Source organism: Elaeis guineensis, chromosome 1 (genome assembly GCF_000442705.2).
Source record: "Elaeis guineensis isolate ETL-2024a chromosome 1, EG11, whole genome shotgun sequence".
Classification (NCBI taxonomy): Eukaryota; Viridiplantae; Streptophyta; class Magnoliopsida; order Arecales; family Arecaceae; genus Elaeis; species Elaeis guineensis.
In genome coordinates this window covers 112356148-112382799 of record NC_025993.2, presented here as the reverse complement: position 1 = coordinate 112382799, position 26652 = coordinate 112356148, and the positions used below count along the sequence as shown (strand labels likewise).

Sequence of the window (26652 nt, the reverse complement as noted above, 5' to 3'; positions counted from 1 at the left end):
TTAATTTTTTTAAATTCTATCATAAAATCTTCTCTTAAAATTAGATAATGTAAAGAATTTTTAAAAAAATTATAAAAAAAATACTACCATCATTTGTGAGAATAGATTTGTCATGGAAATAAATAGTCCGTTGATGCTCCAGTAATAACATTTGCTTCCATATGGCCACTCCTTTCAATACATACACTTGCTCTTCCCTGAAACGGGAAAAAAAAAAAAAAAAACTCTAAATTCCAAAAGCTAGATTTAATAAATTTTAATTAGTTAAAATTATCCACATATCATTTTCATTTAAATTATCCGTTATTTCAAAACTTTTGTGAGTCCGAGCCGGAGCCAAAAGTCACACCCCTCGGTCACATTACCTCCCGGTAAATTAAGAAACATCCACCCCTCCAGTCCAGCCCCCACGCTACCCCCACCACCACCAATAACAAAAACCAGAACGGCTGGTAGAGCCACACCCGCCCACCCCAACGCCAGCAACCCGAAGAGAAAAAAAAAAATAAAAACCAAAACGAACGAAGAAAACCCTTCAAAACCCTCTCTCTCTTTTCTTCTGTTCGCTCTCTTCCTCTCTTCCATCTCTACCACTCCCTTATTCTTGGAGGGATTTGAACCCCCCCCCCCCCCCACACACTCTCTCTTCGCTTGGACCCTAACCCTAATTGCTCTGTCTTGCTTCTTTATTGCTCCCTTAGCTTCGGTCTTCGGGGTTTGTTGGGCGAAATCCCTCATCGTCATCGCCATTAAAGAGCTCGCAAGGTCTATTTGCCTGCTTGCTTCTCCGAAAGGACATGGATGGGGGGTACAATGCGCGGACGCCGGAGGAGGTCTTCAGGGATTTCCGAGGCCGCCGGGCTGCAATGATTAAGGCTCTCACCACCGGTCCTCTCTCTCTTTCACTCTTTCTCCTTCGAGTCTTGGCAGGATTTGGTGTTTTGTTGATTAGCTGATTCTTGTTCTATATATTGATTATTGTGGGTTTTTGTTTCTTTTCTCACGTGTTGCAGACGTGGAGAAGTTCTACCAGCAGTGCGACCCCGGTGAGGTTCACACTTCTATTGTTCATTCGCTGATGCTAGGGTTTCCTGCTTTTAGCGTTTTGTTGCATGAGCTGTTCCGTTTTGGAATTTAAAAGGCCTGGCCTGCCTTTCTTTTTCTCCTTTTGTATTTGTTTTTGTGGAGACTTGTTGGACCAGAAAAGAAAATTAAAGATTTTTTGGTTGCTTTTGTTCGACGCTTTTTGTTTTGTTTTATGTTTTTTTTTTTGTACGATTTCGTTTCTTTTTTGGTGTTCCCAGGAATTTCAGAAGGATATTTATCTATATATTGAGGTCTTATCCCTCTGAGTTCTTTACCGAGTCACAGCTGGACAACTTCCAGTACTGTTGATAACTTAGGAGGCTTGCCCTTATTGGACTATTATATATATATATATAAAAAAAAAAAAAAAAAAAAATATATATATATATATATATATATAAGTTAAAGACTTCGTTCTTTTTGCACATCGAGCTTGTTCAGAGCATACAAATTGACCGTTCGTTTTTTTTTTTTTAAATTATTTTTGGCAAGCTTTTTTTTTTTTGCTGTGCAATGAAAAATTTCATGACTCTTCCCAATTTTTAAGTAATTTGGGAATTCAGAATCTTTTTTTTTTTTTTTTGTTGGGGGGGGGGGGGGTGGGGGTTGGTTATACACTAAAAGAAAAGGGTTGTTATATAAATTGTTGAACAAGATTCAATCTATTGGCTTTCATGGATAATTATTTGGGATGGATGTTTCATGCTAATGCGATTGTAATATTGTGGGTACAGAAAGGAAAACTTATGCTTATATGGACTTCCAAATGAAATGTGGGAAGTAACCTTGCCTGCTGAGGAAGTTCCTCCTGAACTTCCAGAGCCAGCATTAGGAATTAATTTTGCTAGAGATGGAATGGATGAGAAGGATTGGTTGTCACTCGTTGCAGTCCACAGTGATTCATGGTTATTGGCGGTTGCCTTCTATTTTGGTGCACGTTTTGGTTTTGATAAAGAAGCCAGGTAATTATTTTGTTTTCATATCGTTTTCTTGTACCTATTTTGATTGTTTTAAGAAGTTGACGTTGGAAGATAGTACCTTCCTGGTTGTTGCTACATTCATGCATCAATGATTTACATAAAGGTGCATGAAGTAATAGGATTTTTTAGTTCTAGGTTACATTCAATAGAGAATTTTAGTAGCTATACATAGTACTCTCATTTCCAGTCCATTGATCTGATTCATAAGACCTAGATTTTTCAGAATAATTACAAATTTTTATCATTTTCCAATAGTTTGCTTGTTTCTTTGTTGATATGATCATGTTTTCATGTTTTGGATTATAGAATTTGGTATTTGCATTTCTTCATCCTTCTTAGTTGGATATAGCTGACTTTTGATTAAATGATTTTCATGTTCATAGAATTGCTTATGTATGCAAGTATTACAATTGAGATTGCACTACATTCACCTTGTGCAGCTAACATATTGATTACTGGTCCCACCAAGAAGAGACTTTTTTGGATGAAGTACTAATATCATGCACTGAATGGAAAAAACTTGAGCTACCAAATATAAGTTGGTACCATGTTTAATTTGACAAAGTTTTAATTGATAGTTTAGTAAGAAATGAACTGTTATAGAAGATAAAAAAGAAGATGAGCATCTTAGCATCTACTGATTTAAGTAGAAAATGAAGCATTCCTTCCCATGTTCTATTTGGGTGTTCTTGATTTGTCGTGTATTTAGTTTTTTATTACATTGCCTTACCTCTTTGTGGTATACTACTTTTGAAAATTAATTATTTGTAACTATTTTCATCTTCGTCTATACTCGGCAAATTATCTTAACATTGTGTGGAGTTCATTTTCATTGCCTGTTTGCAGCCTTGTTCTCCTATCATGTTTAGCATATTCAGATGTAAATATTTAATTGCACAACAATTTCTGATCAATAATATATTTGGTCAATTGATTGGCATATTATGAGCCACATAGCAAGGAGGGCTTCAGGTGGTAGTCTAATAATTTGGATCCCAAAGTATTCTTCTCAGTTAAGATTGGGAGTCTACAAATTTGAATCTAAATTCATTATATATTTGGATTTGAGTTCTTATATGTTTATATTTTCTTGTGCTAAAGATTTAGTTAGATGTTTGAGTCAAAATAGGAGCCATTTACTTGTTTGATTAGTTGGCAACTGAGATTTGTTGAAGGACTATGACTGGTTTGGTAGAAGGTTTAGTGATTAGTTGTTGTAAGAATTATTTGGAGCCTCTTTTAACATGTCTATTAAGTTTTGCTTTTACATGTGTGGCCTCTTGTTTTAGTTACATATTGTGTTTAGAGAGTTCTAAAGTCTCATAAATTTAGAAAATCTCACTCTAATTTTGAGTTGTTTTTATATTTTTTTTTGGCACATCCTACATAAATTTTCTGATAATCTGAGGTTTGGGTATTATATGAAAAGATGGAGTAATTTAGAATCAAGAAATAAGTAACTTTGGTCAAGCGGTTGATGGGATAAGTTTTTAGAGAAGGAATAATTAAGGAGTTAAACAGCTTTTGCATACAGTTGCTGGATACTATGAAAAATAAGATTGGTTTCCACTTTAATGGCATGCAAAAAATGGGCCAGTAGGATGGCTGGATTGGCTCTGAAGTTGTAGACTGTACAGTGAAAAATGCAAGTTAACTGTCTTTAGAAAAGGGAAAATGGTAAAGACAGGAATTTCCATGGAATCTGACTGGATATGTCTATATGACAGAAAATTACGGGTTTAAGTCGAAAGGGGATAAGAAAAGTTGCAGCTAGAGTGGGATTTGCTTGTCAAGGGATGGCTGAGTCTAATAGTAATGGTTCTACAGTTCTGTGATGCTTAATTGGCATCTGCTGGTGTGTGTGTGTAGCCATAGAAGAGATAGGGTTCATCCATCAAATCTTTTCTGTAGAGGCTGTTTAGGCAATCACTCCTCTTACAATTGTCTGTGGAGATGCTCTAGGCATTATGGTTTGCGAGTCAGATGGGACTGGAGTGTGATGGTGACTGTGTGGAAGAGGACCATTTGAAATTTGATAGAAGCGATGAAATAACAAATGGAGAAACCCTTGGCATCTTCAGTAGTAGGTGAAGGAAATAAGACAGATTAGTGGCAGATGGAGAAATCACATTTTTTGGACATAATGTTAAGGAGTTCTTGCTTATTGTTTTGTGAGAATCATATGCCTGTTCTTGTGATCTACAGGAATGGCTTTTTACTTTTTGGAATAACTCAAATGAATTCTTTCAACTCTGAAGAAAAAATGGACCAGATGAGACTGTGAAAGGCTCTCTTCTGAGCATTTATAAACAGAAACTGGCATTTATTCACTAGCAAGGGGGTTTCTTTGTGCAGAAAAAATGATAGACAGATTTCCCTGTATGCTGTAATTGAGTTAGTAGAATATGGAGATTGGTGGATGTTATGAATATCATAGCACATGGGATGTAATGCATTGGAGCTGTTAAATATGTTGGGTATGGATGGGGCTTCTAACAATGACCTCTGGGCTGGAGTATCTATTAATAATTTGTGGCATGCAGTACCTTTCTGTATCCTGTTGGTTTTCAGTCATATGCTTTAAAGTAAAGTATGTCTCTTTCATTAGCTTCTTTTTTTTTGTGCATTTTGCTCATCTAGTAACTTGAAATTTGCTTAACTTTGATGTGCAAGTGATGGATGACTTGATCTATGCTGAGCAGGGATATCATTTTACTACATCTCTTCAATAATATATCTTCTATTGACATCCTGCAAGGTTTCTACTTCTGCTAATTCTAACTTGGAAACTAGTAAGCAAGCATTTTGAACTTACGCATGGAGAAATTGTTTGACATTTTAATGTGTTTGTTGGAATTGATTTTATAGGAACAATAGTAATTTTTTGTGAGGACTTGATAACTAGAATTGCCACTAGTTGATTGCACAGATATTATGATATAGTTGTGTTGTTTGCCAGGATTATATTTCTAAATTTAAAAGTTTTGCCATATTTGCACTTACTTATCATTGACATTGGCTAGTTTCACTACCGGTGACTATAGTTCCTACTTCCTAGTGAGTCTTGACTAAATTACATCTTTTTTCTTTTCTTTTTTCCTTTGCTTACAAGACCTTATGCTTGATGCAATAACTTTTGCCTAGGAAATCTCAGTATATAAATCACTATACGATCGCATTTTTTGTTGGCCTTACAGGCTTATATTCAATGAAGCATGTCAAAGTGTTTCTTTGTATATGTGTATGTGCTCTTCTATCACAGCCAATAATTTCTTCACCTATTATATGCCTCATATGCTTTTTTCCATTGTTGATGTAATGGCTATTTAGTTTCTACATGTTGCTACTCACCTAATTAATGCTAGCTTGTCTTTAAGAGTTCCCTTTCAATATGATCACAGAATGTAGTTTTATAAATTTCTTGGCAAAATGACACATGAAGTGTGCATGCATGACCATCAGATATTCTCATATTAATGGGCTTTATGCTTTTGTATGTATGGTGTTCATTGTGAAAAAATATTCCTTATATGTGACAATCTCCATGTTCTGTAAGGATATTTTCAATGTTATGATGCCCCTGATCTCTAGATATATTGATGAAGTACTGATCAAGTTTAATGTAAAATTGATTTTTCATATAAATCTCATGTACCCATTGTATTAGTACATATTATAGACACATTTCTTTCAAACTTTCAATCCACACACCTGATATGATTGTTGTTTTGAATCATTTTTTCCCAGAGAAGAACCTAAGCCAAATCTGTAATATATGATCCTTGCATATGTCTTAAATAAATGTTAAAATACCAAGTTCATATTACCTTCATTTATCATATTCTATAAAATCTCGCCATGTCATATCTTCTATGTAGCATATTTTAGATATATACTTGTTATGCTATACGACAAGGTAAACATATCATTTATGATTTCATGAGTTGGATAGACTTGCTAAGTTTCTCTCCTCTTGCTATTGTATATAAGCTATAAAGTAAAAATACATTATAATATATAATGGATTGTAGTTTCCTTTTCATGTGAGTAAATTTAATGGGTTTAGACTGGTGTAATTTCTGAATGCTTGACTTATGACTTCTTTTACATTTGTTAGGATGTTAAAACTTAAAATAGAGAGTTTCATTATTCACGCTGATCTTGGGAGGTTGTTTGTAACTATATTGTGTTAATTCTTGAGCTTAGTGGTAAGTTAGTGGACATGGATTTCTGATGATTTAATTATGGTGAAGTGGTTGGATATGGATTTCTGTAGATTTGATTTCAGAGAAGAGGCTTGACAGCTCAATGCTTTAAAAAAAAAAAAAACATGATGGAAAGATTATCAGTTTGTTGATTTTGGGATATGATATGGGGAAAGGGTCCAAAGGGATGATTAGCAGGTGATCATTGGGATAAGTAGGGCTTTAAGAAAGAGAGATTAATATGTGGTTTTTAGAATTTTCTTTTTTTGTTTTGGATTCTTTAAATTAATAGAGTTTGAACTATAAAGCAGAAGAAAACTTAGAAATTTTGAAGAATGAAAAGAAGGCGGCTCGATTGCTTTGGTGACATCTAGTAAACTTAGCAGGTGCCTAATCCAGAGAATGCTTTTGGTAACAGTTTAGATTTTCATGGAACCTTACATGTCGAGGCACTTAAACCACTCTGTAATTGGTCATAATTCTGAGATTTGTAACTGAAATGAACTTTTTGATATTATACTTGGTCAAAATGGGAGTTGTACAAACTAAATAACTTTCATGACCATGATCTTATGCCCAATAAGAGTTGCAGAATCGCTTGAAAACTCCTGTTGGTTGGCTGTTTTATTAACCCTAAAAGCCAATCTAAGAAGTACAGTAAATAAGAAATTTTGAAAAAAATATGAACTTCTTTTAGATTCTTGGAAACTTATGTGGTGGAATTATTAGATTGAAATACATGTATCAATCAAATGATTGAATGTCATGTGATTGACCTTTGTAATTAAATGGATAAGATTCCTCCATGTAAAATTTTTCATATTGTGTGATCTCAGTGAATTTTCAATTCCTTTCTCATATGATCAAGGAAAAGGCACCTGTAAGGTGATAGAAGTATAGAACCCCATATTGCCTGATGAATGAGGTGCCCAAAAGGCAGTTGCCTAAAGAAAGTAGTGCACCAGTTCATGAAAAGTTAAAAAGATGCACCAGAAGTAACTGCTAGTTGTGTCTAAAACAACACAACCATCATCTCAACATCCTAAAACATAATTGTCTTTAACATTGGATATAATGGTCTACATCTTTCAAGACATCACATCAAAATACCACTTTCCATACAATGCTTTTGAACAAAAGGTAGCAAAAATAAACTACCAGCAATCTAAAGGAGCTTAAAAATTCAAATATGACAACAAAGTACCACTTCCCAAACCATCTTTTTTGATGTTTTTAAGCAAAACATAACCAAAAAAAAGGTAAACCATAGAGCATCTTAGAGTAATCTTTTATTTATAAGGGCCCCAATAGACCAAGGTACCCCTTAAAAACAAAGCTAACAGAGTTCTAAAAGAATAGGCAAAAAAGGGAAAACAAGTAGAATGCCGGACATTGCATTTGCATTGCCTGAACACCTTTCACTTTGTCCCAGGTGCTCACCTAGGCATCTCCTCAACAAAAATGCCTTGACCAAGGACTATTGAGGCACTCAAAGGTCTCCTTGTTTGCCTTAGCACCTACGCAAGTGCCAAAGCTTCTTTTGCAACATTGTTTACGATTTAGTAATTGCTGTACATCTATTCTAGCAATCTTTGTTTTACTATGAATGCCAACAGCTTGGGTTTAGGATAATAGATCATGACATGTGCCTTGCATATGGACAGCTATGATCAAATTCTTTTATTTATTTTTGAAAATACAGATTTTAGAGAGGGTAAGAGAGAAAGAGGCTGTTGAGGTTTGACTTCTTCCTAACCTGTATGGCGATTTGGGAGATGCATGCAGTAACATTTTTTTCCCCCAAAGAAAAGGCCCATTACTCTTCATATGCAGTAGCTTTTGTTGCTAATTTGGTAATCTAAGAAAGTAATTGAAGAAACAAATTTTCTTCCTCAAGCTTATCACTTGAGGAAGCCATGGAATGTACAACGGACAACCAATGGATTCTTAAGAGTTCCCAGTATATGGCAAGAATCTCTGTGATGGAAGGTCTGGGGGGCATTATTTGGAATATGATGATGCAGGGGTTACTGACAATTCCAGGATGGAAGCAATTCACTTCCTCCATTACACTTCAAGAAATAAGACAATTCCAGTATAGCTACTTTCATGACTGCAGCTATAATGCTTGAGATAGGCTATGGAAAATGGATGATGCAACTGTCTGCGTTAAACTTTGGCACTAGGGCACTAGATAAGATGCAGCCTACTACAATATGAGGAAGTTTGGATTGTTGGGATCCTAGTAGCATAATACATGTGGATGAAGAAGAGTTGATGAGGGAGATGATGAGATCTCACATGCTAGCAGAAGTAGAAGTTTGGAGATGAGACTTTTCTAGTGGTTATTAGATGCAACTTCATGTAGGCTTAGGCCAGTTTAGGCTTGGATGAACGCTGGAAGGTTCCAGTGAAAGTTTATGGATTATATTAGAAATGTTGAGGGGGTTTCAAGTGTTGCAGGGGGCAAGACTTTGGATTCTGCAAAACAAATAGATCTGCTTTCCTGATTCAATCTATCAAAGTTATGAATGATGCTGAGTCTATATAGTAAATCATGGTCAACGAACCTGGTGGGCAATGTGGTGCTCAATGCAGTCTTTGATTTGTAATGTGTTTGTAGTCTTGTAGATTTTATGCGGTTGCAGAGGATTGGATTTTTTATGGTGCTTATTTGATTGTGCATACAGTGAAAGGATCAGGTGTGAATGAACATTTGATATGAGAACTAAAAGCTTAATCTAATCAAATTTTAAAACCCTGGTGGGGTTGTGGGAGGTTGTAGTGCTTACAAAAATTCTTGTGACTTGCCATGGTTAACGCTTTGCATGTGTAAAATCTATCTTTGTATCTTATGTACCTTCTTGAATCTTATGAGAAACCTAACATGCAAACTATATGTCTGCCTTCCAAGTTAAAATTTCAAAAAGGGCCCATATTCTATTTAATAATCTTTCATGCAATCAATGTTTTGGAAATGAAAAACATTTGACTAACATCTATTTCTTAATATTGGACTAAACATTGTCAGATTTTTCAATACAAAATTTGGTTATGATGTTGAGGACCAAATTAGCCTTATAAGACTTCTATATTTTGTTTGTCTCCCACAAATATACATACATATGTACGAATATATTTGCATACATTTGTGTATTTTTCTGCCAGATAGAAGTTTACACAACTTTTAAGACACGTGATCGTGAAATTGGCTTCTTAGATGACTTTTTATGGAATGAGGCTTTTGGGTCTCGCCTTCCACTGTGTCCTTATGGTACATTGTAGAAACCTTTTTTCTTCCACGGATGTCAAATTTCCTTATAGAATTCTCCATATTGTCAAGTTTTCCTCTACACCAAACTACTAAAGATCTTTCTGATAGGTTTTCTAATTTTGCACTCCATGATTCACATTACCTTCTCAAGGAGTAATGTGCTATTGTTTACCTTTTTATTATCTTCTTTCTCTTTGAAATATCATGCCTTCGGTCAACCGTTGTCTCTGTTTAATTCACTTTCATCACACATCCTCTCCATTTGAATCTTGATTCCATTATGGTACTGCAAGACAGGATATGGTGGGCTTCTCAAAGAGTTCTTTACTGGAGTGAAGGAGGCAGCTACGTAGTGTCATGACTAGGATTGTTGTAATTTGAAGATGAGATTGCGAGACTCTTATGGGAGCAAAACATGAAAGGACTTTTCAGTGATTTGGTGGAGGATTACCAATTACTTTTTGCAGAGCATACTTGAAGTGGTGGAGAATGTACTGCTTTATTTATCATTAGCATACCTAAAGGAAAAGGAAGAAGTGATTCTAGATTCAATTTGTCTCATTATTTAGACCAATATATTTTTTAGGGCTTAATTCAACCTGCCTGTATAAAAAATGAGGAAAGGAAAAAGGAAAAAGAGAGTTAAGGAAACAACTGCCTTGTTTTCCTTTCTCTCTGTTATTCACTTTGTCTCATAATTTAGACCAATATATTTTTTAGGGCTTAATTTCACCTCTGTATAAAAATTGAGGAAAGGAAAAGGGAAAAAGAGAGTTAAGGAAGCAACTGCTTTGTTTTCCTTTCTGTTTCTGTTATTGCTTAAATATTTAGTGCAACAATCTGATGTTTGAGAGTGCTGTCTAAGCACAGGAACCTCGAAGGTTAGCTATGTGATGTAAATTTGAATTTGGGCTATTGTTTGTTTATCTGTCACAACCTGCTGTCTGTTAATTATACAATTTTACAATATGTTGCAGAACAGCAAACCATTATAACCTTTGATCTGTCCTTAACCCGAAGTTCTCAATGCCCTAGAAGCCCTATAATCCTTCAATTTCATTTCAAGGACAACCTAATTCACACCACTTTGGACTTCAATCGCAAGGCCAGGTTAATTGAATCACACATTTCATGGATAAAAAAATGTTTTGGATGGAAATGTCATTACAGTTCCATCTGCTAACCCAATTGTCATTAGATCAGTAAGTTTCTTGTCTCCTTGACTCCCGCATTTCTCAGATTTATCATAGAGGTGTCTGATCTGACAAATGATGCCCCTTTTTTCCATTTCCCAATTGCTTTTTTACCCACCTTCATTCTCAATTGCAACATGCTCACAAGATTGGATAATCAAATCAAAATTTCTGAGATGTGATTTTCATTTTCCTTCCAAAAAAGGATTCTAGGTTGTCTCTAGTTGGAGATTGATAGGTGCAAATTTTTCTTCACCAAAAATTAACTATGTGTAGTATATGGTGTGTAAGGTGTCCTTGTACTTTCTACACCCTATCCTCCTTAACATGCCACTAGGCCTACTTCCTATTGTTGCTCTAAGCATAATCCACCAGGTGGATTATACCATTTAAATCTTGCTAAAGTCCTTTTACCTGTGTTCATCTTTTGTCTTGAAATAGTCTTCACCTTTCACAATGACTTCTATGCTGATGAATGGCGTTATAATTTCTTGGTCTTCTTATATCATATAATTCGTTTTCTTATACCCTATTCTTTTTCCTCTTATATCTTGGTGCATTTTATTTGTTTATATCGTTAGAGTGGACTGACGAAATGCTGTTTAACTGTTGCATCTAATAGTATTGCTTCATAGTATATGAACTGCTAGAGGATCTCTGTTATGACTTGCATGGGATGTAGTTGGTTTATAATATATATTAGACTGCTGGATGACTGAGCTATATTCTAGACAGGTATATAGAAGTTTCTGTAAGGTGTTGGATTTTCCCTCTACACTGACCTCCAAACAGCCATTCTGCCCATGGCCTCGCATTAGTCTAATTTCTAGGCGTTACTTTGCTTTCAAGTCTGACTCTATTCATGAGCTCATGGAATGAGTTCACAAGGGCTCTGCTGATGGGAGATTTAGATCTTGCATAGAAAGCTTCTAGAAGATAGCATTGTCTGCTGAAGAAAATCCTGTTATATTCAGCTTCATAGGATGATTTCTTTAGGGCATTCTTGGAAAAAAAAATATATGATATGTCTATTCTAAACACACTTCTAACTTATGATGGAAACTGCTGGTGGTTGATATATTTTTCTTTTGGCGTTGAAATTACAGGAAGCGACTCTTCCACCTGATAAATGGTCTTCCCACCATATATGAGGTCGTGACAGGAACTGCCAAGAAGCAATCAAAAGAAAAAACCAACAGCAGCAGCAAGAGCAAGTCTGGCTCAAAGGTGAATATTAATGTCTCGCATCATTGCTGTCCATTTCTCAAAACCTTCTCAATTTATTTTTCCTCCATTTTGGCATCTTTGTTCTTTATTTACTTTCAGCCATCATCACGTCAGTCTGAGTCCCATACAAAGGTCTCAAGGATGCCTCCACCGAAAGATGATGAAGAGACTGAAGGAGAAGATGAGGAGGATGAAGAAGAGCATGGAAACACTTTGTGTGGTGCATGCGGGGAAAACTATGCCAATGATGAATTCTGGATTTGCTGTGACATTTGTGAGAGATGGTTCCATGGGAAGTGCGTCAGGATAACTCCTGCTAGGGCCGAACACATCAAGCAGTACAAATGTCCTGCTTGTAGCAATAAGAGGGCCAGAGCATGATGGAACTGCAAGGCTTGTGGTTGTTTTAGAGATAGGGGCGTTAGAAATACAAAGGGGAGAACCATTTTGGATGCAGCAGTGAACAAACCTGCGTGCTTGAGTCTTGATCTCAGTTTAGACTTTATTTAGTCATATTGGACGCGTTCTTGTTGATAATCGGTGTCTGTTTTGTGTTAACACTGTAATTGGTGATGTTTCTCTGTATGACCAAACACTATAGCTAATCTAATAGAGTGCTTCCTTTGGCAGACCTTTTCTACTGCTTCAGGACCTCTGATTTCTTCCTTGGCTATTTGATCAATAGTCTTTTGCATGCTTTTTGGAAGGAAACCATCAGGTATCAGGAGTTCCAAGGAATGCAAGTTGATGAAACAGCATACAATTATGAACAGCAAACATGTTAATTAATTGCAAATTGTTTTAGGCAGGCATGTACGCATGGAATATCTTGAATAAAGGCATCCAGATGCAACTGTGGCACATTGGATTTTTTTGAGCTTGTATTCACTTTGTTGCCCCAGATGTTGATTTCTTGAGTTTTATGAATACTTATATATTCATATCCATATTTATTTTATCTAATGGATATGGTTATAGGTGTGAATTTTATTTGGATTAAAATATTTATATTTATATTTATTTAAATAGATATGGATATAAATAGGTTGTTGGAAATATGGATATAAATATAGATATAAATCAGATAATTAAATTTTATGTCCATAAAATCAAAGATATTATTGAGTGGGTGGTAAATAAAATTAACAGAATATTAACGTGGTTATATATTTTTTTAAAGGTCAATGAGTGTTATATAAAATAAAATAAAATTATAAATAGAATTGAATATTTGAAAATAGATTGGATAGTTTTTATCTATATTTATTTTTCATTGATGGATATGGATATGAATATGGATATTAATTAGATGTTCAAATTTTTATTAGATAGATATAGATATAAAAATGAATTTGTATGGATATTATCTGCTCTATTTTCATCTTTATTTTCTTCAAATTGATTGAAGCTTTTTCCTTAAAGGCAGAAAGAAGCTACAAAACGACCATCAAATTAACAAACCTTGAAAACTAGGTAATCCCATAATCTAAGCTAAGCTTGGGGCTTTAATTGAAAGAGCATACATGATTGGTACGTCATTGCATATGGCTTTCCACATTCTCCTAAGATTACTTATTTTACTTTGTTCCCTTCCACATCCCATAATCTAACCTAAACTTGGGACTTTAATTCAAAGAGCATATATGATTGGTACGCTTATTGCATATGGCTTTCCCCTTTCCACGTCGCGTCCACTTGTATCTGCTTGCTGAGAGTTCTTAGCATGTTTTCAGCATCAACCCACCCTCCTGTGCCCAATTATATTATAATAAATTCTTGGAGTTATAGAATTTCCAATCTTCCATGAGTACTCCAATGGGTGTCATTGAGATGCTGCTGCACAAGTATTTGTTTGACTGTCGATCTAATGCAAGTTAAAGCACGTACACTAATTTGGCCTCTTTATCCATCCACTGGACTCAATTACCAACAGGAAATTCCAAGATGAAGTGACATTTTTTTAAAAAAATAACTTTTTGAGATCCGTTGAGTGGCACGTTGAACAGAAAATACAGAAAGATGCTATAGAAATTGATCCATTAGCCTGCAATCTTCTGAGCAAAATTCTTTATGCAGGCGGTGTAGAAAATCTGACGTAAGGTGCATAGCTTCATCCAATTGGTTCATAGTCATCATTTTTCAATGCACATTTAATATTTGCATGTCAATTTTTTTATTTAAAAATTTTGGATGACGAAAATATTTTTATTTTTTGAAAAATTTATGATATTTTATGTCGATATTATGACATCTTATGTCCATTATATACAAAGGATATCATAATTTTTTTCTAAAGAATAAAGCATTTTCATCATTCAAAATTTTCAAACGAAAAAATCGACATACAGGCATTAAATACACGTTAGAAAATAGTTGGACAAAAATATCTCTCTTATATTATGATATTTTAGGCCATATTATGACATCGTGGGTTATACTACGCCACAGGATGTCATAATTTTTTCTAAAAGATAGAGATATTTTCGTTATACAAATTTTTAAACAAAAAAACCAACCTGCATGCATTAAATACGTGTTGAAAAGTGATAACTACGTGGATCAGTCGGATGAGATGGTGCACTTCACGTCGGATTTTCTACGCTGCCCGTGGTGCACAAAAAATTTACCATCTTCTAAAGGCCATCTCCGGGTTACAACTTAAATCTCAGTTCGTGGGCCTGTTAGTCTGTAGGATGAGTTATCACTCCCACAAGATTCAAATAGGAAGGATGTTGATTTGATATGCGCTACGTTGATATAGGTTTCCCACTCTATCAATCCAGTGGGAAATCCAACCTAATCCCGTTGGATTATCCAAATAGTCACTGAATGGGAGTGTTTTGCATCATTTCTTGGATATTGTAGAATTGAATTTTATATGTGCATGAGGAAGAGAACCAACCCTCAGCATGCTATTTAGATTTTGTAGTCCTCCGAAAGCATGGAATATGGCCTCACATAGCCTAGTACTGCCAAAGTAGTTGGACAAGGCTTTGCAGTTGGAGCATCTGTCCTGTTTCTTACCCTCATCTAATTCTATCATCTGCCCCTGACTTAACACCAAGAATAATTTAATCGATTCGATGCATAATCTGGTCTCATTATGACGATTTAAACATAATCAACATATCCCTCGATTTGGTAACTTACTCAGGTCACAAAAGGAAGAGATTAGGAACTATTCTTTCTTGTGTAGGGTGGAAGTCCAATCAAATTCATCAAGTATGGTTTGAGACCTTGGAATTAGAATGTTTGCTTGCATAAAGTAGGCTTTTTCTTCCCTGAAAGTTTGCAGCACCAGATCAAATGAGTTCTTGTCAACGGGACCAAACAATCCGCTAATTGGTGGATCCATGCTGGAAGTCAAAAGATGGTTCAGACTTCTGAAATGGAGCTTAACTGTTATCAGTACAAGCTGGGATTCTGTTCACAAATAACTGGGAGGATTTGAGCTTCTTCCCCTTTCATTGCAATATCAGAGTTCACTCACTGGTGGTGGGCTCCAACATTCAGGCTGTCTTTGATGTGCATTTAGTGAAGGAAAAATTGTCCCTGTTATCTCCCTTCAAAAAAACGAAGCTTAGGTCCCCATTGTCAACCTCCTTGAATCCCACTGCTGAAGGCAATGGCAAATTAGGCCCCTGAAAATGATCTAGTTTATTAGTATAATGCTTGTTTGAGGAAAGGTTTCTAGCAGCTATGGTGGAAAATTTTCCAGTTGATTGACACAGACAGCATAACATAAATCTTGTTCTCTTTTGATCTCTCACTTTGCACGTCTCATTGTGGTGACTTTTATTTACCATCAAACCGCACCACTCCTTGTTTATATTATTGTCATCATAAGAAGCATTTAATCAACTAGATTAGTAGGTCATTAGCCAACTTTCAAGTGTTTTCATCTATTTTAATCTCACTAACAATCCAAATTGAGGTTAGAGGCACAAAGGTAGAATCTATAGAACATCGTTTTTGTTTTTTTAGCCAGCAGTTCCTGAGCTATGCTAAAAAGAAAATTAATAATAACAACATCAGTTCAACAAAAGCCAAGACACAATAGCCCATTAACCAAACAAGCCGAAGAGAAAAAGGAAACCATTTTAGGTATCCATTAATATAATTAATCTCCCACTCCTCAAGAAATAACCATGTGTAAACCTCAGAGGAAGAATCCAACAAGGTTATAGTAAATGCATGGCTTTCCCTGCTGTGGAACTCTCCCCTTCAGTTGGCAAATCATCAGCAACAGCTGCTAACCGATCATCAAGCCCCAGAAAGGAGAAGGTAGAAGTTTGTGAGTCTTCCTCGTCGAATTCGACCCACACTGTGCTTATCTTTGTCTCTAGTTTTTTAGAAAATAGAGTACTTGAACCTTCATTCTTTTCCACTTCGGATTCTTTTACCATGCTCTCTTCTTCTCTGCTCCTTTCCATCAACCTAGTATCCTCAAATGCAACCGAAACTGTTTTATTGTGTTCAGTGGGCAAGAACTCTTCCATTGATGAAATCTGTGCTTCTGTAATAATTCTAACAGAAGGGTAGTCCAAGTTCTTGCCCACTATGGCTCTCTTGCAGTTATCATAGAATTCATGGAGTTGGGGGGTTTGGCTGCATGCTTTTTTGAGGATGTCAAGAGCTAGACCTCTTGTGGATTTCTTAAGATCAAAGAAGGAACTCACCACAGTTTGTACCCCCTCACAGAAGGTGTCATAGACTCGAAAGCTCTCTCTCAAGATTATGTTGATAGATGATTGTGTCACACGGCTCATGCATGAAATATCCACCGGCGAACAGTCGATGACCCGGTCGAGAAAGAGTTGGCATTTCATCAGTCTATGCAAGACCAATTCAGCTGCCTCCTCCTCATAAGACTGGAAGTTGGTCTGTGGTGGCCTAATTGGCTCCAGCATACCAGCTTGGTTTATGATCCATCCCAACCTTTCTTCAAGGAACAATGAGTAGTTAAGGAGAAAGGTGTGTGAGCCATCTGGAGCTCCTTCACACCATGTTAAGTCCAGTCGGAGGTCTCTGGAAGACCACAAGTTGCGTAAATCTTGCTCGAAGTAGCGGTCACCCCCGCGAAGGAGACGGTGGAGTAGAACAAGGGTCTTGAGAGCTACCACCGGGTCTCGCACGGTCTCAAGCTTTGTAGACATCCTTCTAGCAAGGAAGGTGATTGATCCAGGAGCATTGGAGACTATGAAGAGGATCTCATGCACATACTTCTCATCGATGGGCAGTCGTGGTGGTCGGTGCACCGGACGATGGCCGCCTCTATGTTGGAGAGGATCTTTTGATTAGAGATCATAGGTCTATTATTGATGCAATGTTCTTTGAGTGAACCGAGAGCTGCCAAAAGCTTGGCCCTCACCTTCATCACTATCTTTCTAGAGTCCAGAGGTGGGGAGAAGTTGCAGGAGATTTATACATACACTCATAGAGGAGAGAGAGTTCTGTAGAGATTTTGATAGGAAGACTTGGATATCACCCATAGCACAAAGGGTTTGGATGCTCGCTTGACTCTATGGAGTAGTAAACACTAATGTCGTCCTCACTAGAAATTTGAATGAATTCTTTCTCCGGAACAAGAGATCTATTGTTTGTCTTATGACTGGAGAAAAGATGGTGAAGCAGAAAAAGTATCCACTGAGAAATTTGTTATATATTGCAGGGTCAACGCTTTTGTGACCTTGGTGGGAGAATCCCATCCTCTGGGAATGGGATTCCCATGCATCAAACCCTTTCCCTATTGGCAACCTCACAATGGGTTTGACTCTTTGCCCTTTTTCTCTCCCTGGATTCCTGCATCAACATCAAAAGCATCTTGTAGGGAACGAAAAGAGAATAAACTTGATGTTGTTTACTCCCCACTTGAATAGAAGCAGAAATTACAAAGGTGGTCATGTTATTCCATTACAAAGTGGTCATGTTATTCCATTATTCCACAATCCTTGACTAGTTCTCTATCTCTCTCTCTCTCCCCTTCCCCCTCCCCCCCCTAGCTCCCACTTGAATAGAAGCAGAAACAAAGGTGTGGTCATGTTATTCCATTCCACAATCCTTGACTAGTTCTCTCTCTCTCTCTCGCCCCCCACTTGAATAGAAGCAGAAACAAATTAAGGTGGTCATGTTATTCCATGCCACAATCCTTGACTAGCTAGTTCTCTCTCTCTCTCTCTCTCTCTCTCTCTCTCCATCTCCCTCCCCCCACTTGAATAGAAGCAGAAACACAGGTGGTCATGTTGTTCCATACCACAATCCTTGACTATAGGTCTCTCTCTCTCTCTCTCTCTCTCTCTCTATCTGTATCTTTCTCTCCCCACTTGAATAGAAGCAGAAACAAAAGGTGGTCATGTTATTCCATTCTACAATCCTTGACTAGGTCTCTCTCTCTCTCTCTCTCTCACACACACACACACACACACCAGACAAACACATTTGCCATATGAGCATGTATGATACTATTCACCGTAGAACTTGTGAAACTTTTTCCCCTGACAGCTTAATTAGAAGAGCATTTGAGGGGATACGAGCTTGATAACTAGCTTATGACACATCATGTTGACATATTCCAACGAGATGCTTAAGAATAACTAATTAATGCATTTTCTTTTCTTCTTTTCCATTGTCTCATGATGTCATAAGAAGTCCATTGTGGATGCATGAACCTATCGAATTGCGAAAACTGGGACTTTTTTTTTAATGGAGCGAAAAGTGGGATGTGAATAGAAATATTAAACAGTGTGAACAAATGATTCAATTAAAAAGGCGTTGGGATGGAAAGGAAGTTGTAGGATGCTTGCCATTAAACAACGCCATTGCAGCTTGTGCGAGTGCTCCGGCCTCATATACAATAGACTGACATGCTCTTCACAATGTGGTAGGTAAATAGGATATATAACGGGGGGACCCTGAAGGAGTCTGATCAGAGAGATTAATTTTGTACGAAAAAAATGCATTCAACACATAAACATAAAAGCAAAAACAACTTTTGCACTTATAATTTAGCTTATTATTCAAGTAAAATTCCCTCTTTTCTTGTCCTCTTAACAAATTCTTGAGGAAAGAACTACCTCTATGTACTTTGCTTTTTTTTTCTCCCTCTGAAGCCTGCTGTCTACCCTTGGGTTGTCAAGCGGAGAATGGTGTGAGTTCATCAGAAGAAAGAAAAATATCAAAAATAAACAGTAGGGAGGTGCAAGATATAAGAACAGAAGCCATCACAGCATTCAATTTCTATCTGTTTGCTCCAAAAAAAAAAAAAAAAAAAAAGGAATGGTGATTTGAAATGTCACACTTTCAGTCACCTATGTTAATCTAAGGAAACAAAAAACTACAGAAAGAAAAATGTGTTTACCCTCAGCCTCTTCAAATGTCCATGGTGATCTTTTAATCATCTCTTGAGGCCAAAAAAGGGACATACTCTTTTCTTAGTAGCTCAAATGGATACTGTAAAATTTCAGATATCTTTGAATCAGATGCTTTAGCAAAGTGGCATCGACCTGAAGTATTATACCCTTGAGAAGCTATAGGTTGCATCAATTGAGACGTGTAGATGGGTCCTGATAATAGAATTTGTTCTTCCTCAATTGTATATACATCAAGGTAATGGAGAGAGGATATTAAGTGGAATTGAGGATGGTGTTAAAAATGGCTTGCAATGCCAATGATGCTCCAGAATTCTATCAGATACATAGAAACTCCCCACTTCTGGTCATGTCAATCATATTTCTTGTAACTACTCGGAATGTTCTTGAAGCATTAGACATGACACCTAGACGCATACCATCCACCAAAAGAGAATGGGGCAACGTTCTAAGAGTTTATGGGAGTTTCTGAGAAGGCTTAGAGGGCCCACTCACTTGAGCACTGAGATGAAACCATGGAAGTTGACATCCACTTCATCCCTATACCACATCATGCATTAATATACGCTAAAGGTCTCTTTGGTGTTTAAATGTAAGAGTGGCCAAAGCCAATTAAGTAACAAACATTATATGTGCTGTTTGTATAAAAGTTGGGTTGGTTCATCTGATGTATTTCCCGAAGGCATCTTTGCTGGCTTAGAGGGCCATTCACACAAATTAATCTCTTTTGCAACTTGGCCAAAAAATAGTCCTTGGCCTGGTTTCAGATCCTTTTGATGTGGAACATCTTCCTCATCTCCTATGCATCTCATGCCTCTAGCCAATTGCTACCTTAAGATTACTACCCTCCAACTATATCTTCTTGAGTCTTAATTTAAGAGGTGTCACTATTGGATGGCCATGCTTAACCTCAAGCAACTAGCAGTCTTCTGGTATTAGCATCTGTTGGAATGCATCTAAACGAAACCGAAGAAAACAAAGAGATTCAAGAAGATAGAGAAAAAGAGAATAAAGCACACTTAGATTCATATAGTTCAGCCATAAGTGGATGAGGATGGAGAAGATTAAGGTATGTCATACCGTACTGAATCGGATGGTGTGGAATGCACTATACCATACCGGTTTGATACCAATATAATATGGTATAAGGCTGTACTGACACTCGGTTAACCGAATTGGCTTCCATATCGGACCTACTGTCTACTGATATAATAATAAGATGGCATCAATATAAGGTCCAGTATTGAGATGATATATTTTGGAGAAGATATTTTATTATAATCAAAAAGATGGAGTACAAAAAATATGTTGTATCTCAATGAAATCCTAACATCCTGCTTAGACAAAAGATGTACATCAAGAATGAGGTTGGGTCCATACCATGGGGACTTTGCCTCCACACCTCTAGAAGAGATTAGTGGAGTTTTTTTTTGTTTTTCTCCAAATTTGTCAAACTGAATCATGGAGCAAGCAGGATTAAGAAATTCAAGACAAACTTAAGCAACATTATAGGCATGTTTGAATGATTGGATCCAAAATCCTACAGAATTTGTGGATTTAGCCAATATAACTAGGAACAATCAGTTTGAGCTAGGCTTATATTCGCAAGTATTCAGGAGCTTTTGGTGTGGGCTAGCACGCATCCGAGGGAAAAAAGACCTCCTTATAGGATTCAAGCTGGTCCAATTCAAAGGCTCTTAGGTATTTGAGTTTAGGAATGTAAGCCTAGTTTTAGTTGATTTTTTTAGTTATACCGGTCTAACTCACGAATCTCATAGGATTTTGACCCAATCATCCAAACAGATCCTAATAAGAAAAAATTTACGGCCTTATTGATAAAAATCCACCGACATATCACCATTGTTTTCTTCCAAAATAGGCACTAACATTCAATTCTCACACCAGAGCTTCAAGTGGCCTATGGAAAAAGAAAGTCATTTGCCTACTAATAGAAAATATGCACATTGTCCACAGATCAATCTCCTGGAGAGTATTTGTGATGTCAAATTTTTAAAAGAACATAATTTTCTTATCATTCAGCATAATGCCTGCCCACTACCAGTGCACTTAGCCTAGGGTCCACCTCCTTTCTTTTTCTAAATTATTATAAATAGACAGACAACAAATGATATGTCCTAAGCATTTATTCGCACATGATTGTTTGGCTAAACAAATAATGCAAATCATACTAAATTGGCATATGGCCACATGTAACAGCATGACTATTTACATAAGCTTGTAATCAGGAATTCAGATGGATAAACCCCATTACCTATGTTGCAATTCTATCTTTGAGACACTAACAGCAAAGTTAAGCATCATCAATAGCAGATTAGGCTTCATTAGAGGGCTCACATGCTTCTACAAAGGCTACTGTCTTTTTGATTGAACACAAAGTGCTAAACAAAGGCTCTTGTCTGTTTCCCAAGTTTCATAGGTTAGGGGAGGAATGGGGCCCCCATTCTCATGTTCCTACAGACAAGAAGCTTGCTATTGCCAATTTGAAATGCCACCACTAGCCTTGGTTTTGCCTTTCATATGGCATGTGAAATCATGAAGTCAAAGATGTCCCCAGAACTTGTTCCAAAAGAAAAAAAAAAAAAAAGGGTCCCCAAGACCATAATTGTCAAGGGAGGGCACTATGCCTATGTTTGAAAAGGTTCATATAGAAGTACAACTCCATAGCTAACTTTTTCACCTTTCACCATGGAGGTCAAAATGACTCCAAGCACCATGTCTTCTCACACCTTTAACTTTTTGACAAAACCTTTATTCTGTTGCATTTCATCCCAATTGTGATGCTACCATCAATCAAGGAGAAACAGAGAGACGGGAAATTTAAAATGGATGAGTTGAAGGAGGTAATGGATCAAAGAGCTATTGAGCTCCATCAAACAGTGATAGGATAACAGCAGTTAGCCTAATCAAGAGAAGTTGTTGAAAATTAGGTTGATAATGGTGCATTTTTGATCGCTTGCAGGACTGTCTCTTAAACATCCATCTTAATCACTAAAAACAATTAGATCTAACTCTTGTTTTTTCTTATTACAAATAAAGCATGAATTTAAATCTGGAAAAACTTGAAGCTAGACTTTGTTTAATTCAACACTAATTAAGCATGCAGTATAATTTGGTAATTGATGTAAATGTTATCATTTAAAATAGAAGGAAAGAATCTTATATCACGATAAGATAGATAGGATGTCTTAAGCGTTCAAGATACATGGGTGTACGACTTTGTTTCATAGACAGCCACCTTTCATGGTTGCATTTGATGGTGATGGTCACATATAATGAAAGGGCCTACAATTTTGGGACAAATCCTCGTGAGTGAAGAAAGAGATTTGTGGGGACAGTCTATGGAAGACAAAGTGGGACAGGCACCCACAAAAAAAAAAAAGAAGAAAAAGGTGGGGTTGAAGCTAAATATTGCAAAGCTTAGGAAAAAGAAAAACAAGCTAAGGAAGCGGCGGAGGGGTGGAGGATTTTGGATATTATTTAAAACAATTATTGATGCTATACACCATCGAAAATGAGTGCAAGCATCGGCTATACAAATATCGAAAATGAGATTTTCAATGCTTACTCATAATTTTTTTTTTAATAAATGATGTTTTTAAGCATTGACAAGTGATGATGCTTTCTAAAAGCACGTAACATTTCAGATATAAAAAATATTTTTAAGCTTATATTAACAAATGCTGCTTTTAAGCATGTCCAAGTGAACGACGCCTCTCTCTCTCTCGCGTGCACTCACTCTTTTAAAAAATTCAAAAATTGCATATAATGTTGTAACATTCATAATAGCATCTACTTATAGATTTGTATGCTTTATCTTTATTTTTATTATCAATCATATTAAATTTATGATTCTACCAGGCTAATGAGAGGTCCAAAGTTCAACTTAAAATGGTGGAACCCCGATGACCCCACCATATTTCTTGAGAAAAAAAAAAAGAGGTTATTTGATACAGGAGGGCGTGCTATGGAGGGTAGCAACCCTCCAAGAGGGTTTTACTATAGTTCTTTTCGATTATACATGATTCTCGTTGCATAGGTGAAAATTAATTTCAATATCAAATAGATATTTTTTATTCATAAATGTATCTAGAGAACGGCTTGCACAATTATACAATTACAGCAAATGTAATTGGATGGGCACAAGAGTCCCTCTTATAAATCTTTCAATACTATAATGAACACAATATTCATGTCCATACTACATTAGAATAACTAGTATATAATATCATGGAGGACATCCACTCAATATTTTGATTATGATGTTTTCTTGTTTCCCAAACTCTAATTGTGGGTCAGAGTTTGAGTCTTGTAGGAATCCTTATAGGTTAGGGCAGTAAGCATACAACAGAGAGAGATTACACCTAACAGTAGGATGAGAACAAAATCTCCACTCTCCATTCTATATTAGCGGCAAAATGCTAAAAAAAAAAGAAAAAGAAATTAAGAATGTAAACCTCACTGAAAATGAGGATTTATCATAGCTCTTCAACATATCTCCTTTGTATTAAATTAGTCAAAAATGATACAATTGCAATCATTATATCAAACTCTATCTTAATACACTTTTATTTTGTTGGTTCTATTGAATTAATAAGCTGCATGACTTATGATGCATATCAGTCCCTTGATTGATAGGATTATCTTTATACATCAATTATCTTCATTGAATTAGCTATATGTGCAAAATAGAGCTAGAGTCTAGTGGTTGCACCTCTCCCATTGGGAAAAATATTGAGAGCTATTGTCCTTACCATATGAAATAGGTTTAATTCATCTCCATATTAGTAAAAAAATAAAAAGTTCCATGTGTATAAAAAGCTTTAAGGGTTCACATATGTAGCAACCCATGACTGTACTCAAAACGGCTAGTCTGAATATATTATTTAGGTTCATTGGTCCTGTATAAGTATCCAAAATCTACTTAGTACATTACTGATATGAGATTAGACACACACTTATATGGATGCTCACATACTTTTTCTACTTAAGTCATGGCATCCTTGCTAGTTTAAAGGTCCAATTCATTTAAATCCAATCATATATAATACAATTCAATTATATACACCATGATCAGTTCATGTTCAATCTAAACAGATCTATACTATAGTTTTTTATAGTCCACATTAGGTTTATTCTGATATTATTTATGACAACTAGGACTTCACCTAAAAATCTAATCATATGATATTATTTAGATTTCTTGATTTATATAAGTATCTAAGATCTATTTAGTATATAACTAATGTAGGACTAAATACATGCTCATATGGATCCTCATAATATTTATGCATAGTAATAAATAAGAGGTTACATCACCTTCATGTGCTATATTGATTTTATATAGTGCAATTTTTAGGTTATACTGCATGACTATGCTAACATAAGTTTACATGCTTAATTAACTATGTGTGGGATGTAGCAGTGCTCTAAAGTAATTGTGTCACTTTTATTACTTGTAAGATTCATGTTATATGCCATGTATTTTCCAAGATGACATTTTTCAAGGTTTCAAAGCAACATTATTATGGCCATTTTTTACCTTACATGATATTTGCTTCTGAATTTCCAATTTAAAAATAATGATTATTATAACAAATATTGTCACAATTTTATAATATAAAATAATGGATAATTATTGATAAATATAGTGTTAATTTCCAAATCACCATTCAATTAATAAAAATATTATTTTTAAGTCATGCAATCTTTTTTTGGAAGGAGACTTTCAAGGAATAATATTGAAAATGCTCACTGAATGAGCAATTTAGGAGTAGATTTCTAATCTAATTAATATTGACATATCTACTATCTTATTCTTTTGATATAAAGTATTCTAGTGATCCATACGATCTGAGTGTGAGATGTTGAAATTGGAATAGATTTGATGGTGGATCATAAAATTTTGATAATTTTATTATTTAATAAATGAGAAATTCATTTGGAAATCATCAGTCCTATACTACCCCCAATATATGATCCAATAGGAATTATATAGAGTAGATTGATAGAAACCTCTGATCAATACCAATCAGTACTTATAACCCGGAGATAAAGTATATACATTTTAAGAATTAGTGACTTATCCATTCTGTATTGGTTAAAATTTTTTATTTTTGATGAAAAATTGGTTTAAATTATCAATTTTAAAAATAATACTATTTTATTAAAAATAGTATATATAATAATAAAAATAAATTGCTATTATTTATATTATAATATACTATTATAGTACTAAATAATCTATAAGAATAACCATTACTATTTTCTCATGTTAAATCTGCATTTGGTTAGGGCCATGAGAGAGAGGATGGATGTAGTTAGAAAGATGGATGACTTCTATTCATTATTTGGTTTAGAAAATTTTAAGAAGAGTAGATGAAAAGAAGGGATTATCCATCTATCGTGGATTACTAATTTGCATCATCCTAAATAGGATGAATAAAAAGAATTGCCTATCTATCCTGTCCCACCAATTTGTATCCTTCCAAGAAAGAAAGGATGGAGCATGTGAAAGGTAGATCTGCATTGAGTAAATTATCTCTCATTAATTTTTTTTATAAAACTATAATACTTCTTCTTTTTATTCTTATAATTTATATATATTTATTTTATTTATGCTATTAATCCTATACTATTAAATTTTGTTTCTAATTATTTTATTTTAATATATAATTTCAATATTTATAATTAAATAATTAAATTATATTATATTTTTTTTTTTTATTTTTAATTAACTATTTATATAAAATGAATTAACTATTTAAATTAAATTATAAATTAGTTAGTTATTTATATAATTAACATGTACAAATAAATTAATTCATTAACAATCAATTTATAAAATTATATATTAATTTAAATCAAATTAAATTTAGTATTTATATAATTTTTTTATAATTATAAATTATAAAGATTATAAGTTTATATGTTACTTCTTTAGTATAAGGGAACGGGTGGCCCACTAATTTGGTGACTAGTTGGCTTATAGGATACTTTTCTTGATGATATCTATCCATGGTGGTCTGGACATCAGCATTTGAAGGACTTCATGCACCTCACAGGTGGTGGCTGGGGAGCTATATGATCTCTATAGGAGAAAGCCGTTAAGGAGGCTGGATGTTGCTTGGGTCTGGAGGCTTGAGATTTATCTGAGAGTTAGTCTGTTCCTTTGGAAGGTTTCTTAGAGTCGCCTTCCCACCATAGCCTTCTTGAGAGCATGAGGGATGGACATTCTGCTCTTTCGTCTTGGATGCCATCTGGCTGATGAGACGGTTAAGCACGTCCTCTTTCTTTGCTTGA

The 26652-nt window shown here is 35.4% G+C and overlaps 2 protein-coding genes across 2 annotated transcripts; one reads left to right on the top strand and one right to left on the bottom strand.

The window, feature by feature from the left end:
• The first annotated feature begins 468 nt into the window (after positions 1-468).
• On the top strand, positions 469-12630 carry LOC105038575 (PHD finger protein ALFIN-LIKE 8). The gene is made up of 5 exons (XM_073260025.1): positions 469-888; positions 1014-1051; positions 1825-2048; positions 11845-11965; positions 12065-12630. The coding sequence occupies exons 1-5, from the start codon at positions 798-800 to the stop codon at positions 12344-12346; spliced, it is 756 nt and encodes a 251-aa protein (XP_073116126.1). The 5' UTR covers positions 469-797; the 3' UTR covers positions 12347-12630.
• A 3381-nt stretch (positions 12631-16011) lies between these two features.
• LOC105038703 (putative clathrin assembly protein At1g33340) lies at positions 16012-17468 on the bottom strand. Its single transcript, XM_010914578.2, is given in 2 exon segments — positions 16012-17204; positions 17207-17468. Coding segments are annotated over 2 exon segments (1194 nt in total). The 5' UTR covers positions 17343-17468; the 3' UTR covers positions 16012-16146.
• Positions 17469-26652: the final 9184 nt, after the last annotated feature.